This window comes from Helianthus annuus, chromosome 4 (assembly GCF_002127325.2).
Source record: "Helianthus annuus cultivar XRQ/B chromosome 4, HanXRQr2.0-SUNRISE, whole genome shotgun sequence".
NCBI lineage: Eukaryota > Viridiplantae > Streptophyta > Magnoliopsida > Asterales > Asteraceae > Helianthus > Helianthus annuus.
This window is the reverse complement of record NC_035436.2, coordinates 56,737,362-56,753,509: the sequence shown is the minus strand read 5'-3', so window position 1 is coordinate 56,753,509 and position 16,148 is coordinate 56,737,362. Positions and strand designations below refer to the sequence as shown.

The 16,148-nt window shown below is 37.4% G+C and overlaps 3 protein-coding genes across 4 annotated transcripts; all 3 read left to right on the top strand.

The window, feature by feature from the left end:
• Nucleotides 1-544: 544 nt before the first annotated feature.
• LOC110933676 (uncharacterized mitochondrial protein AtMg00810-like) lies at nucleotides 545-1,195 on the top strand. Its single transcript, XM_022176886.1, has one exon. It carries the CDS (start codon nucleotides 545-547, stop codon nucleotides 1,193-1,195), a length of 651 nt encoding a protein of 216 aa, XP_022032578.1.
• Nucleotides 1,196-6,448: 5,253 nt separating this feature from the next.
• Nucleotides 6,449-16,055, top strand: LOC110934849 (protein FAR-RED IMPAIRED RESPONSE 1-like). Of its 2 annotated transcripts, XM_035988909.1 has the most exons (6): nucleotides 6,449-7,047; nucleotides 7,142-7,244; nucleotides 7,888-8,959; nucleotides 9,035-9,241; nucleotides 15,230-15,283; nucleotides 15,782-16,055. In XM_035988909.1, exons 3-6 carry the CDS (start codon nucleotides 8,560-8,562, stop codon nucleotides 15,796-15,798), a joined length of 678 nt encoding a protein of 225 aa, XP_035844802.1. In that variant the 5' UTR covers nucleotides 6,449-7,047; nucleotides 7,142-7,244; nucleotides 7,888-8,559; the 3' UTR covers nucleotides 15,799-16,055. The 2 variants fall into 2 exon arrangements, with proteins under 2 accessions (XP_035844802.1, XP_035844801.1); XM_035988908.1 differs by having other exon boundaries at nucleotides 6,449-7,244.
• On the top strand, nucleotides 6,912-8,436 carry LOC110933675 (PKS-NRPS hybrid synthetase CHGG_01239-like). The gene is made up of 2 exons (XM_022176885.1): nucleotides 6,912-7,244; nucleotides 7,888-8,436. The coding sequence occupies exons 1-2, from the start codon at nucleotides 6,912-6,914 to the stop codon at nucleotides 8,434-8,436; spliced, it is 882 nt and encodes a 293-aa protein (XP_022032577.1).
• Nucleotides 16,056-16,148: the final 93 nt, after the last annotated feature.

The following is a 16,148-nucleotide window of genomic DNA, read 5'->3' as shown; positions in this document are numbered from 1 at the left end:
AATGGAAACAGAGATGCAAGCTCTTATGAAAAACAATACGTGGGAAAAGTGCATTCTCCCAAAAGGAAAGAAAACAGTTGGCTGTCGTTGGGTGTATTCAATTAAGTATAAACCAGATGGTTCTATTAGAAGATACAAAGCTCGACTTGTAGCCAAAGGGTACACTCAGACGTATGGGATCGATTACTCTGAGACGTTTTCTCCGGTTGCAAAAATGGACACCATTAGAGTCCTCTTCTCTGTGGCAGCCAATAAGAATTGGCCTCTCCATCAGTTTGATGTTACAAATGCATTTCTCCATGGAGACCTAGCAGAAGAAGTTTACATGGAAGCACCTCCAGGTTTTTCAGGGGGTTTTAAAGATGGGGAAGTTTGTCGGTTGAAAAAATCTCTGTACGGGCTAAAACAGTTACCTCGGGCCTGGTTTGGAAATCACCTTGGCCATGAAAGAATACGGCTATTACCAAAGTAACGCTGATCATACCCTGTTCCTCAAAAGAAGAAACGGTCTCGTAACTTGCATGATCACATATATGTAGACGACATGATTATCACCGGAGATGATGTAGAAGAGATAGCACAGCTGGAAAAGATTCTGTTTTCAAAGTTTGAAATGAAAGACCTTGGGAATCTCAAGTATTTTCTCGGAATAGAAGTTCTCAGGTCTAAACGGGGAATTTTCATATGCCAAAAGAAGTATGTCCTTGATCTCCTGGCGGAAACTGGTTTGATTGATTGTAAACCAGCAGATACGCCAGTGGTGGTGAACCACAATCTTCACATGAAGCTTAATGGCGAGCTTGCAGACAAAGAAAGGTATCAACGGTTCGTGGGCAAGTTAATTTATCTCTCTCACACTCGCCCTGATATAGCCTATGCTGTTGGAGTGGTAAGTCAGTTTATGCACCAACCGCAAGTTGCCCACATGGAAGCTGCTCAGAGAATTCTAAGGTATCTAAAGGGAACCGCAGGCCATGGAGTGTTGTTCAAAGCAAATGGACATTTAAATATTGAGCTCTACACTGACGCTGACTGGGCAGGAGATAAGGGAAATCGAAGGTCAACATCAGGGTACTTCTCCTTGGTTGGTGGAAACCTTGTTACCTGGAGGAGTAAGAAACAGAAGGTGGTCGCTTTGTCGAGTGCAGAAGCAGAGTTCAGAGGCATAGCTCGAGGGTTAAGCGAAGTTCTTTAGATTAGGAAACTTCTAGAAGACATTGGTTTCTCCCAAAGGGCAGCACCCGTCAAAACTATGTGCGACAATAAGCTGCAATACAAATCTCAGAAAATCTAGTTCAGCATGATCGAACAAAACACATGGAGGTAGATCGACATTTCATCAAGGAAAAACTGGAGGAAAGGATCATAGAGCTCTCGTATATATCATCAAAATATCAACTCGCAGATATTCTCACAAAAGCAGTCAACGGAAATGTTTTTAGTAGCTGTTTGAGCAAGTTAAGTATTGGAGATCCCACTACTCAACTTGAGGGGGAATGTCGGAAAGAAGGAAACAAATAGTATAGGGGCTATTGTGTAATATGGTGGTCTATATAAACACCATCTTTGTGTAACCCTAATTTTGTACAACACAATTTCTCAATACAATTCAAACCCAAATCAGAGATTATTCTCTATACCAAACAACACTTTAACCCCTCTCACATGACAACTCTGGCCCTCTCCTTTCTGACTCGATTGAAGTCCTTACCCTTGAGGCTTCAGCGCTGAATTTTGATTTTAAACATGATTTTAACCTTTCAGCCTTGCCACACGCGATGTCACTCCTCAGAACACAAATTTTGATTTTGAACACGGGTTTTGGGAGGTAAACTTTAGATTTCTTTCACCTATTAATATGTTTATGAGCTTGAATTTGTAAATATGAATTTTGTGTTTTGGAATCTTGTGAATATAAATTTTGTAAATTGCTAATGTAATGATTTTGTGAAACTAAATTTGTGATGTATGGAGAGATTTTTTCAAAGAGAACCTTCAAACATTGATTCAGTATTGAATTCTTAAAAATTAATTTGAATGATCTTCCATTAAATCATTCCGAATTGGGACCAATTTCATCTTATAACCCCAATCGAAAAGATGAAACTAGACAAGACTATTTACCTAGATATCTATGTCAACCAATAGGGCATGATTTTCCACAAGACGTCTTAAATCAGATCGGTTTCAACAACATGTAAATTAGTTAGAATAAACTCATAAAGTGTCAAAATAGATGGAGCATATTGCTTGTATTGTTACTTTGTAAAGTTATACTAAGTAATGCTTCGGTGAATAGACAAATGATAGCCCCAACAATCCAAAAGACGTTGTAATTGTAATGCTTCGGGGAATAGACAAATGATAGCCCCAACAATCCAAAAGACGTTCTAATTATAACGTTGAACAATAGTTCTTTCAACAAGTTCGGTCGAAGATGTAATGCAACACTTTCAAACGATGAAATCTCGTAACGAACAACTATAGGTCGTTTTTTATAATTGGTAAAGATGATCGTATTTATATTATGTGTTTTTAAAATTCTAATGACATTGTTATCTTTACTATTGTATTGTATTTTTATTATGTGACCAATCTAACCCAACCCAAATCGTTGAATCAACCCTTAATTTTTATGTCAAGTTCTAAGAAATTGGAGCATCTAAAAACAGTGACTCCATTAGAATAGATTCCTGGATTCGCTCGTGTTTAAGGGGGTTAAAGTGTAAGTTTCATAATCATGCTTAAGGGGCTTGTATAATAGTGCTTATTCCATTTGTACCTTAAAAAAATAATATCTTATTCCATTTGTACTTTAAAAAAATAATATGACCAATAGTTTTGTGTGGGACACCGATAACATAAATTAATGGTCTATATTTTTGTGGGTGTTACAATTGGAATGTGTTGGTGCTTTGAATAGTATGTGGAAAGTTTGATCGAAATTCTTGGTTATGGATTCTCTTGCGTCATTCCATTAGAAAGATATGTGTTCTTACAAATATTACGGGGACCTACATATGTCTCATTAGCATTAATAGATCGATTACGATACTATTTCACCTTCATTGACAAGTACATTAGAAAGGCACATATTAATTTAATGTGTGTGTACATTTAAGAAGTGCGGAGTTGTTAAAAATAGACTCGGGGCTGAATAACTGAATTCGAATTTGTTTTTTTTAACCGATTCGATTCGAATATTCGAATCCAAATGATTTGGGTGAACAGGAATCGTAACCTAAACGTCAATTGGGTGGCCTTGTTTCAAAACCCAGTCATGATTTTCTAGTTGTTCTGATTTTTCTGGCTAGTATCTTGCTAGTCGTTTTTATGTATATAATATTTCAGACTTCAGATATTCATAAAAAGAAAGAACAAAAAATTCTGAAAATTAGAGGATAGGGTTAGGAGTGTTGCAAGTGAACAAGAACATTCTAATATAAATGTTATGTTGTGCATAGCTCGACAGTGGTATAAATGATGTTTAGAAATTGTTTTAATTTGACACTTTTCCGGATTTAGTGATGCATGTTTATAGAATTATGAGAAATGGGTAAAATAACATTTCAATATAAGGTTGTGAGTTAAAGGTGTATTTGAAATGTTTATTGCAACAAGTGAAATTTAAACTAGAACTGTAATTAGTGTAAATTTCTAAATTTGTCTGAATGTCAATAATGTGATTTGACATGTTAGCATATCCTAATTTACGAAAGGGGCCTAATAATTCCACATGGTATCATCTTATTCTAACATGGTTGATACAGGCCGTATAAGGTTATACGGTAGCCTTTGTCAGTTCATTTTATTTTATACGGGCCGTATAACCTTATAGGCCCGTATCAACCATGTTAGAATAAGATGATAATGTGGTCGTATATATACAGTGGCGGACCTAGAAATTTTTCTCTAGAGGTGCGGAATATTTTTAAATATTTTAGGCCTCTAGCTGTATAAAAATATCGGTTCATAGCGGGTCGGGTCGGATCATGTAAGACAAAAGAATATCAAATTAAAATTTATAAATCATCAAAAACACGTCAAACGTCATTACAAATTACAAACGTATTTAAAATTGTGCCCTACAGGGTTTTTTTTAAATATATCCAAAATATCATCTAAGGATACTAAACACGCCATAAGTTCAATACCACTACATGAAAAAGGGTCTACGGCCACACTTTTGGCAAAACTGTCCTGCCACACATTTGAAAAAAAATGTGTGGCTAAAGGTCATTCATAAAATTTTAAAACACCTTTAGCCACACATTTTATTATTAATGTGACCATTTATACCAGTTCATTATCATTAGCCACACTTTTAGAAAATAATGTGACATTTATTAGCCACAAATCGAAATATGTGACCGAATGTTTTCTATAGCCACATATTTTTGTTTCGTGTGACAAAAAACTCATGTATTTGACACCTTTAGCCACACTTTAAGAAAAAAAAAATGTGACATATATTAGCCATAGTAGCAACGTGTGGCCAAATGTTATCTAAGATCACAGTGTTTGTTTTCATGTGACCAATAACATATTTAAAGTTAATTACATAGTTAGTCCCTGCTGTTTGTACAAGGTAACATACTTAGGTACTAATAGTTTAAAATCATATTCTAGGGTATTAACTTTTCATTTTGTAATGTTTGGAGGTATTAACGTTATTTGTAGGTTTAAAATCACATTCTATTAGTACCTAAGTACGTTATTTTGTGCAAACCACAAGGACTAACTATGTTAATACCGTAAAAGTTAATACCTCCAAACGTTACAAAATGAAAAGTTAATACCCTAGAATGTGATTTTAAACTATTAGTACCTAAGTATGTTATTTTATGCAAACCACAGGGACCAACTATGTAATTAACTCACATATTTATATAAAACCTTTAGCCACATTTTTAAGAAAAAACTGTGGCATTTATTAGCCACACTAAAAAAGTGTGGCTAAATGTGATCTACAACCACAATATTTGTTTCATTTGACTAAAAATAGATATATTCGAACCTTTAACCACACGTTAAGTAAAAACAACCAGACTAGAAAACTGTGGCCAAATGCGATTTATGACCACGTTGTTATATGCTTAATAATGTGGCAGAAATCTCACGCATATGGCCACATATATTATTTTTTGTGACCAAAGTATAGACAATAGCCACACTTAAAATTACAACATTTCATGTGGTGTTACATAAACATTCATCAAATCATCGTCACTTTGTTATTTTGTGTGACGAAATGTTATAAAATGTCATGGAAAAAATGTGTGACCAAATGTTTAACTTACTACATCTTTAAAAATCCCTCCCCCCCCCCTAAATATTTCATCCTAAAAATTAAAAACTCCCCCCCCACCCCCAAAAAAAAAAAAAAAAATTCATCTTAAAACTCTCCCCTAAGTTCATGTGGTTGTTGCTCCCCGTTTAGCCACACTTATTTGACAAAATGATTGATTTCAACAAGACCTTTTAGCCACAGTTTAAGTTGCTATGGCCACACATAAGTGAATGTGGTCGTATGATGCCTACGATGACTCGACCTTTGGTCACACTTGAGTTGGAAAAAAAGTGTGGCGAAAGGCGTATGGTCACACTTTTTTTATGTGGCCGTAAGCCATTTTTGACGTAGTGTACATTCTTACTCATTGTTCCTTTTTTCTGAATGACTAAGTTCTTTAATCCCCTGTCATCTCTGGGACTTGAACCCTAGTCCTTCCCCTTCCAAACCTAGGTGTTTTAAAGGTTTGCCTTTGTCAATGGTCCACCACCCCATTGGTTCATATAATTTGCTCCATAAGTTCATAAAACAACACTAAACACTTAAACAAAATAAACAATCATGTTCAACCATAGCCCATAACTTTTAATTATATTTTTAAACATTCAAGCCCTAATATTAAATATTGATTACTTGTAACTAATAATTTAAACAAACAAAGCTATAAATAAAAAAAATCATTTAACTACAAGTCTAGAACAACAAAAAAAATCAAAAAAAAAAATATAAAAAGATTAAACCCTTACACATCTATATTTTCTTGTAATCATCACATAAAACAAAATAAATAAATAAATAAATAAACCATACTAGTTCTATATTGGAATTCTGACGTAATATGGGACGGTCCAACCGGAATTTTGGTTTTTCCGATAAAAAAAGCCACCAGGTAGTGAGCAGTGGCGTCAAGTCCCTGGGAGCTTTTTTGGGGGCGGGATTTGGAAATGGAATGGGTGGATGAGTTTAGGTTATTTTATTTATTTCAAATTTCTTTATGTTGGGTTTGGGCTTGTGTTAATAAAAATTGATTGCAGATTGGGCTTTGATTGAATTAAATAATTAAGTGAATAAGTGGTTAATAATTATTTTTTTTCTAAGTGGGGCGGTTGAAAATTTTCAAGGGGTGCGGATGAAAAATTCCAAGGGGTGCGGTCGGGATTTTCGGCGAAAAATAACACTAAAAAATATTTTTTCATGGGGTGCGCCCGCCCACCCTTAGCTTAGGGTGGGTACACCCCTGTATATATATTATACGACGATGTTATACGGGTCTTATATAATTATACGGGCCGTATACATTGAATTTCGTTTATTTTATTGTTTTATTACTATTTGACATGACGTATTATTACTCGATTCACGTGCGAGTAGACGTAAGATTCTCTGATTCGATGTTATATTCCTCGATTCTCGTGCGAGTTATGTGATTAGACGTTAGATTCCTCGATATTCGTGTGAGTTATTTGATTCGGCGTTAGATTCCTCGATTCGCGTGTTAATCATTTGAAACGATGTAATATTCCGTAAAATTCTCTATATAAACGACATTAGTTTCATTCATTTCATTCAACTTCTATTTGTTTCTTCTATTTTTCTCTGTATTCAAACTATTTACGCTATAATGTCGGGTTGGCGTGACTTTTTAAATATGTTTGATAACGAGGCGAATCAGGGGAGTTATGATAACAATCAAGATAACAAAGCGGGCGTGTTTGATCTGAATGCTCTGTTCGATCCCAGTCTTGCGTCTGATGCAGGTCAGGATACTTGGGGTTTGGATGCCTTTCAGCCTAATTATGCTGGTTATTATCCATCGCAACACCCGATTAATTTTGAAGCCCCTCCTGTTAGTGTTGGACCGCCGACTGATAGTTCTCATTCTCCTCCCATAAGTGGTGGACCGCCCGAGGGTCCAAATGCTGACCAGGAACCTAGTGAGTTTCAAAACAAGCAGGTATAACATTTAATTATACGTTAATTTGTTGTACGTTAACTATTTTAGTGTTTTTACGTTTGATGTTGTTTTTATTAAAATCTTAGATTAGGGTTGCTCAACGGGTCGTGTTCACGGGTTAGTGGGTTCAACCCGACCTGAACCTGAAAATTTTACACAAACCCGAACCCGACCCGAACCTGAAAATCGTATCATACATAAGAACCCGAACACGACCCGAAGTTTCATGGGTTGACCCCAACACGACCCGTTCAACCCGAATTTTTTTATTTTTTTTCTGAAATTAATATATTAAAGTTAAAATTTACTTAAAAAACACAAATATATATATATATATATATATTATCATATTTAAATTATAAAATCTATGTTAATTTCTCTTTTTAAATTATAATCATGGCATAAAAATACACACTCCATTTAATTTATGACGTAAAATATATTGTAAAAAATATAATATAGTATAAATGTGTAACGGGTCAACCCGCCAACCCGACCATGTTGACCCGAACCCGACCCGTTAACCCAAACGGGTTCGCAGGTTCAACCTGAAACTGACCCGAACCCGTTTATACTAAAACTAAACCAATAGGTTAATCATTTGATTTAATCATTAATTGACACATATAAGTGTTTTCGTTAGAAATTCGCTAGCATGGATGAATTGGTAGAGTGGTGTAGATACGTCGGATGCGAAAATGGCTACGCCCTCGTCACCAAACGCACCATCTACGATAAATCCCCAAGCGGTCAGCCGTTAAAAATTTGGCTTACGTGTGATTGTGCTGGCGAGCACAAACCAACAACCACGGTCAGACGCAGCGGGACTAGGAAAACCGGTTGCAAGTTCCAACTGATCGGGACATACAGAAAAAGGTTAGGTTATTGGGATCCAAGGGTTGAGGAAGCTAAACATAACCATGAACCATTTCTGTATCCAGAGGGTCATCCGTCCCTAATGAGGCTGACTCGATCGGAAGAGAGGACGGTGGAGCAAATGACGCATCAGAACATAAAACCACGAGACATTCTTGCTGCCATTAAAGAACAGAACCCCCCCCATAATGTCTCAACAAGAAACACCATATACAACGCTCGGGCCAAATTGGGTCGAATGGAACAAGTCGGCGAGACTCCAATGCAGATACTTTTCGACCGGTTGGAGAGGGTTGGGTTTTTTTTTTTACCATAGAACATCTCAAAACGGCGAACGGGTCGAGGATATTTTCTTCATCCACCCGGAGTCGAACATGTTGTGGCGCGCCTTCCCCATGTGTTGCTTATAGACTCCACCTACAAGACGAATCGGTACAAAATGCCGCTAGTCCAGATTATCGGTGTTACATCCACGTTGATGTCGTTTTGCATTGCTCATGCGTTCGTAAGCAACGAGAAACAAGAAAACTTCACATGGGTTCTACAGAGGTTGAAACACTCATTAGACAGTGTTATGGAACCCCGTGTAATAGTAACGGATAGAGATCGAGCCCTAATGAACACATGTGCAACCGTGTTTGCCAGGGCTATACATTCATTGTATAGGTGGCACATACAGCAAAACATCCTCAAACATTGCAGGCCAAGCTTTAAAACAGAAGAAAGCTGGGAAAGGTTTCTTTACAAGTGGCGCAAGCTAATTAACTCAACGACCGATCTTGACTACAACTACTGGTACGAGCGAATACGATCAAAGTTGCCAAGCAAAAAAACTGACGGTAAGTTTTATATTATTTTTGTTTAATAATCGTATTTATTTGACTTGTCTTAACTGCACTTGACTTTGATTACAGTGATTATGGACTATTTGGATTCAATCTGGTTACAACCATATAGAGACCAGTTTGTTTCGTTCTGGAGCGACCAACATCTGAACTTCGGTCAATGTACAATGAACAGGGCAGAGGGTCAACATGCCCTTTTGAAGCAGTACCTAGGTGACTCTAATTACACCGTGGATAAAGTGGTACCTAATGTGCGTGAAGTGTGTTATATTTTAGGTATATATTTTAAGCCCTTTTACACTTTTTAGCCAAGTTTTAAATTTATAAAACACGATATTTACTAACACTAAACACACATATGGGCAAGTGCACCCATCGTGGACGTAGTATAGTGTTGGTAAGATACCGAGGTCGTCCAAAGACACAAGAGCTTTTAGTACCGGTTTATCCTCAACGTCTAATCAAATCAAAATGTTAGAAAAAAGGTTTTTAAACTAGAAAAATAAAACTAACTAAAATGCTGAAAAATAAAATAAAAATAAAAACAGATAGACAAGATGAATCACTTGGATCTAACTCGTGTGTAGTGTAACCTTTGATTATTTTCGCACTTTTGCACTTGTTTAAGAGATTATCTTAATTATTGTAGTAGGCCCCTCTTTTGAAGGCGATGTTACCCTCAACCCAGTAATTTGAGTCAGCAAGGATACAATCCTAAAGGGTCAGATTATTGAAAGATAATTAATTATGTTATTAATGCATAATGTGGTAGGCCCCTCTTTTGAATGTGACGTTACACTCAGCTAAGTAGTCTGAGTCAGCAGGGATACAGTCCTAAGTAGCTGGGTTAAAGTTTTAATAGTAGTTCAACTTATGAGGGGATCAAAGAGTTTGGACCCCCGCCATCCAATACCTTTGGGTATTGAAGGAGGTCCTACTAAATTTGACCCAGGTCCTTTGCAGGATCTATACACTGAACAATGGCAAGACTCTTACCAAACCGTTCCCTTAACCCCCGACCAGGTAGCCAACATACCTCCATATAGACCGTGGAGATATGAATGGTGAAAATCTTTTATTATATATAGACAGTAAAATAATGCCAAGACACCACGGACAAACGATAAGGAAGAATCACCTTCAACATAAGAAACTAGTAATTAAAGTCATTAATACAAAACCAATTCAAAAGTGCAAAAGATTAAAAATAAAAAGTATTACACTAAACACTTGTCTTCACCAAGTGATGTAAGAGACTTAGGCAAACATGGCCTTTGATTGTCAAGAACTCTTACGATCAATCTTGGATCCCGAGACGACTCACACACTCTATGATGGACAATGGATGATGGTGGTGGATGATGGTGTTATGGTGGTGGTGGGTGGTGGGTGAAGTGTGAGAGAGGTGGTGTGCCAAAGGATGAGTTGCAAGAGCTCCAAACACTCATATTTATAGGCTGAACAGAAGCTCGGGCACGGCCCCGTGTCCGCTGGGCACGGCCCCGTGTCCATCTGACTCTCTCTCTTCATTAATTGTAATTCGCAATTACAATAAATGCGCCTGCAGGAAGTTGACCACGCCCCCATGTCCGCTGGGCACGGCCCCGTGGTGGGCAGTAGAAGTTTCTATGAGTTTGTCTTTTCTGCTGCTACTTGGGCACGGCCCCGTGCTCACTAAGCACGGGGCGTGTTCAGTCTTCTGTCTTCTTTGTTTTGCTTGGGAAGATGCTGTCGGGAGGTCGGGCATGTCACTTTTGTTCCTTTTCTTGTATTTATGTTAGATTATGTTGTCTTTTTGCTTCTTTTGTTATTTTGAGCTCATTTAATCCTGAAAATACAAAAGCACACTTCTCTAACATTAGTACTAAAAAAGGGTTAGTTTTATGCACAATTGATGTAATTTATATGTTGCATTTTGTGCACATCAAATACCCCCACACTTGAATCTTTGTTTGTCCTCAAGCAAAACTCTTTATAATGTGGCTTACACACCCAAATGGAATGGGTAGAAGAGAAGTTTCGGGCTTGTCATAGAGTGTCGGGATTTCCAAGATTCTTTATTTAGGTTTTATTTTTATTTATTTACAATCCTATTCGTCATGATTTATTAAAAACATTTCTTAAGACAAATTACTTATTAGGGCATAACATACCTTTTTAAAATTCCATTTATATACAAGTTCACATACCTTACGGGGGATCACTCTACACTCGGCCGAAGGTGTATTTTTTTAGTGAATCACTCGAGAACGGCATGGAACTTACTCCTACCATAAGCTTGCCAAGCAATCAATCCTCCTCCTTTTTAACTATATACCTTTGTAAATATCAAGAGGACTTTTGGGTGAAGGGTTAGGCTTGGGCTAAAGGTGGGTGGTTGGGTTAGTAGTTAGTAAAAAGGGCGAAAAGCGTAACAAACGTCGGGTTTTGAAAGACTTTCTATTTTTTCATTTTTATTTATTTTGATGAACCATTCATTTCAAACAAAGTTATTTTTGATGAACTTGTTTGTTTATTTGGTTTCATCAAAATATTTATTTATTTATTTATTTATTTATTTATTTATTTATTTATTTTTGAAGAAGAAGAGTCATTAGAAAACCGAACGTTGTTACTAAAAGAAAAGGGTTAAAAATAAAAAGGTTTAGGTGGCTAAAAAGGGTGATTGTTTTGGGTTAAGAAATGAAAAGGTTTAGGCTCAAAGGGGGATTTTGGGTAGGTGGTAAAAAAATGAAAAATAATGGTGTAGAAAGAAAAAGGGTTACTCCTAATGCCACCATCATTTACTTACTCGGGTTTAAGTTAGTAAGGACCGGGAATGTATTGTTGTGGCAAGTTCTAGAGTCGTACGAACCAAGCGGCTATTCACACAAGAAACGAAAAATGAGCATTTAGGGTAAAGATATATATTTGTATGCTCATTAAAGGCTCAAAACTCACTTTTGTGGGAAAGGGTTTTTATATGATCAAGTATATATAATCAGATTTTAACTAAGTTTGTCATGCCTTTTCATAATTTTCTTATGTTGGCTCTTTTTATCACGACGCTATCGGTTGTAAACTTGTAAAAATATAACCTTGTTAGAACTTGAATTCCCAACTTAAACTTAGACAAAAAAAAAATTAAAATTTTTGGACAAAAAATTTGGGGTGATTAGCGGTTCCAATAGAGTTTTGTGTAAGGCTTGTTATTAGGACTTGCAAGATTCAAGGTTTTAGCATCCCCCCACACTTAAATTACACATTGTCCTCAATATGTCCCAAAAATAAGTTTTTAGGTTGATTGGATGTGTAAAATGGTGTTCAAAGCAAAATTTTATGTTACTGGCATCCTGGACACGTTCCCGTGGTGACCGGACACGGCCCCGTGTTCAGGTGCCAGCGACAAAAATTAAAGAAAAGAAACAGAAGCCTGGACACGGGGGCGTGTTCAGCGAACACGGCCCGTGTCCAGTTACCTGAACTGGGCAATTTTCTGCAGAGTGTGCAGCACGGGGCCGTGTTGGGCGGACACGGCCCGTGCTGAGCTTACTGTAATGAAGAAATTGTTGTCGGATGGCCCTGTTTTCGTGCATGGGGCGATGTTTCTCGTTTCCCTTGTTATCCTTAACCATCACGAGTGTGTTTTATTTATTACAACATCATCCAAACCTTAAAACCATCGTTTCATTAAAACCGTCATAGAGAGAATTACATAGTCCTAAAATGCTAGTAAGTTAGATAAGTAAGCACAAGAAGCTTAAACCAAGGAGTTCTAGCCTACAAGTTATTTTAATTAGCAAAATTTCCAAGAAGATAATATTCTTGGTTGGATGCGGCTTCATAGAACTCCTTCCTCCGGGCATGGACTCCTCATATATCGGCGAGCCATTCCTCTATCTCCCTTAGGAGGAGGAAGGAGGGCTCGTTGGCGTCGGTTTGAGGAGGTACAACTTCCACCGGGACTTCTTGTAAATTTTCAAGGGGAGGCTCCACTGGAATGTCATCCCATCCGGTAGGGTTGTTGACTCCAAGTGCTAGGTTCCAATCCTCTTGAGGGAGGACGGGTTCCATGGGAGGTCTTACAAGAATATTTAACCTCTGGTGCAAGAGGTTAATTACTTGAAAACTATTTTCCAGCCCCACCGTAAGATAGTTTATACGGTCTATTAGGACCTCCCCTACCGAAGTCATTTCATCGAGAGCTTCTCGTAGCGCCATGACGTAGTGTACAAGGGTAGCTTCGATGGAAGGCCTCCTTCCACTTCTACTGTTTCTTGAATGCACGGACGATGTTCCACTGTTTTCACTTGACATTCTAAGAAAATAAACCGAAAAAACAGCTTATTTTAATGAAACAGTACCTTGGACACGGCCCCGTGCTCAATGAGCACGGCCCCGTGTTCACCTTTCTGCAGAATTTTGAAACAAGGAATCTTGAAGTTTTAAGTTGTTTTTCTAACTCGTGAAGCCTTTTTGAACAATAGTAACTTAAAACAATGTTATACAACTTATTTTTAACAAGATTCTTTGAACAAAACTCAATAATCCTTGCAATAAAGCTTGAAATCTCAAACTTTAATGGAGGTTTTTGGAGAAAGATGAAGAAGAAGGAAATGGATAAAAGCGGAAAGGACAAAATGGTTGTTGGAACCTTCTTTTAGAACATACCTAGGATGGTAGGAGAGAAGATCCCTTCAAATCTCTGTCCCTGGATGGTCCAAATGTGCAGGATTCTTGGCTGCATTTATATAAAACGACAGTATGCTGGACACAGCCCCGTGTCGGCTGGACACGGCCCCGTGTACAGACAGAATCCTGACACAGTTTGTCCGTATTCTGACGCGAAGTCAAAAAGGAATCTTTTGGTGGACACAGGGGCGTGTTGGCTGGGCACGGCCCCGAGTCGAAAGGCTGATTTATGAAGTTTGTCTATTTTTAAGGAACTTACCCGGATCGGGTGGTTCTTTACTGGATGGAACAACCCCAAAGTGCCTAAGATACCTTAATTGATCTAGATTAAGACGAGAACACAAGAGGTTGTCGGTGAGGGTGATTCCTATGCTAAATGTAGGTGGACAAGTCCAACCCTTTTCCGGGCTCTTGTTAAATAAGGTGTATGCCGAATCGCTCGGGTCTATGTATGCATCGAACGAAGTCGATGGGGAGTCCTTCACGGCACAATCGGCACAGGACGACTATCGTCCAAGTCTTCGCTAGAGTTGAAGGTATTATCGGGAGCAACGAGGTTGTTTGAATGCGAACCGAACACTTCTTCTTGGTCATTGTCTTGAGATGAATTAAGGAAATCCATCTTAAGTTCTTCTAACCAATTAAGAATCAGATCTTCTAGTTGAAATAGTTCATCAAGAAGCATTTCTCCTAAAACATCTGGTGGGCGCCTTCGAGGGAGAGATAAGGATTATTTTTACTTTCGCCCCTCTTAAGGCTACAGGCAAACGATGGGTCTATATAGTGTAACACCCCAAAAATGAAAAACATGATAAATAATAATAAACATAATATGATTAAGGGTGAATGGTAATATGATACTAAAAGGGGATTTTAAGGTTAATAATTACAAATGTAACAAGACATGAGGGGGTAATATGTAAATATTAAATTAGTGAGGGTTAATTAGGAGAAAACCACAAAACCCACACACTGTACGTGTGTGGATCGACCAGGAACAAAGAAAAACAAGGGCTCACCCTTGTTCTCACCAAATTCACCAAATTGACAAGGGAAAATCGATGTTTATCAGTTGCATGTGGTAGAATTTCGATCATTTACCCGTACCCAATCAAGTGGTAAGTCGAATTTCTGGATTTGATAGATTGTAGAATTAGGGTTTCGACCCCATCATGAAATCGTGTTATGATTTGTGTTGTATAGATGATAAGAATACTCCCTAGAGTAGAAATCATGCTTGATTTTGGTTAATTGAAAGAAAGCCTCTATAAACCCACTTCGTGAAATTTGTGTTATGAATATGAAAATTTTAGGAATGATGAATAGATGTAATTTTACATGTAAATCAGCTTGTAGTACCCGAATGCTAGATAAATTGATGTAGATTAAAGGAATTGTAAGAATTAGATTGAGTAATGATGATATATAGGATGGAATAGCAAGTCATGCTTAAAATGTTTGTACACTACGCTTTATTAAAGTAACGCACGCTAGGTGTTTGATGAAATGCTTGAATGAATAGTTATGTGTAAATTAGAAAATGATGGAATGAAAGTTAGGGTACTAAATGAATGAATGATCATGTTGATTTAGGTGTGAAGGAAGAAGGTTCGAATTCTAAGAAACCGGAAGGATCACAAGACCGAGGTATGTTCCGTTACATACGAAGACTTACTTATAATTGTTAACATCTATATTGGACAACTCTTGTTATATTGTTCATACTATGTCGTAGTGATTATGGTGTTAATGAATGATTAGCAAATTCTTTGCGAATTTGTTTATGCTAAAGAAGAATTATGCTAAGTTATGCAAATTGACCGGTTCTTGTAACTAGGTTGAGTAAGGATATGAGACCATCCGTCTAGAACGAATGGTTACGTAAGCCAAATTGTATGCATGAAGTTCAATCCGTTATACGGATAGAACGAGAGACTTTTAAGTTGAAAGTAATTAACCCGATGTTAACGGGTCGTATGCGAAACGCTTGAATCTCATTATGAGATTGTACGCCATACCCACTAAAATGGGTAAATCGAATGCGTATGAGAAATGGAAGTATATAGTTGATTGCAATTACCATGTTGGTATTGTGGACTAAATAAGTACCTTTACTAACTTCTTAAAGTTTGATGTTTAATGTAGGTAAATCCTCGACTTAGGCGATTGGACGGCTTGGAACGTGCACACTTGGTTTACGCCCGCCTCACGCTTCCGTTATTAAGTCTTTTGAAATGGGATAAGTCTTGGTCATATGTATTTAAGTCTATGTAGTATGTTGACATCTTTGTCGTAGGGTAAAACTCGGTAGTCGAAGTCATGTCATGTCTAGTGTAGACTTTGTTTGTTTTGGGATTTTGTCAAGGATGTTAAACGTTGAAGTTTGATGTGTAAAACAGGTTGTTAATGGTGATAAACGAATAGGTCCTGTCGAAATTTCAACAATTTTCCAAATTGTTTTTATACGTCGAATTAAGTGGAAATTGGGCCGTAACATATAGTGGGGCTTATA

What these genes read in the sequence shown, in the direction of transcription:
- LOC110933676 (XM_022176886.1), top strand. Translation starts at nt 545, where the DNA reads ATGATTATCACCGGAGATGATGTAGAAGAGATAGCACAGCTGGAAAAG.
- LOC110933675 (XM_022176885.1), top strand. Translation starts at nt 6,912, where the DNA reads ATGTCGGGTTGGCGTGACTTTTTAAATATGTTTGATAACGAGGCGAAT. An exon ending in GTGAGTTTCAAAACAAGCAG is followed by an intron (nt 7,245 to 7,887) that starts GTATAACATTTA and finishes TGTTTTCGTTAG; the next exon opens with AAATTCGCTAGCATGGATGA.
- LOC110934849 (XM_035988909.1), top strand. Translation starts at nt 8,560, where the DNA reads ATGCCGCTAGTCCAGATTATCGGTGTTACATCCACGTTGATGTCGTTT. An exon ending in GCCAAGCAAAAAAACTGACG is followed by an intron (nt 8,960 to 9,034) that starts GTAAGTTTTATA and finishes CTTTGATTACAG; the next exon opens with TGATTATGGACTATTTGGAT. An exon ending in TGAAGTGTGTTATATTTTAG is followed by an intron (nt 9,242 to 15,229) that starts GTATATATTTTA and finishes ATGTTGATTTAG; the next exon opens with GTGTGAAGGAAGAAGGTTCG.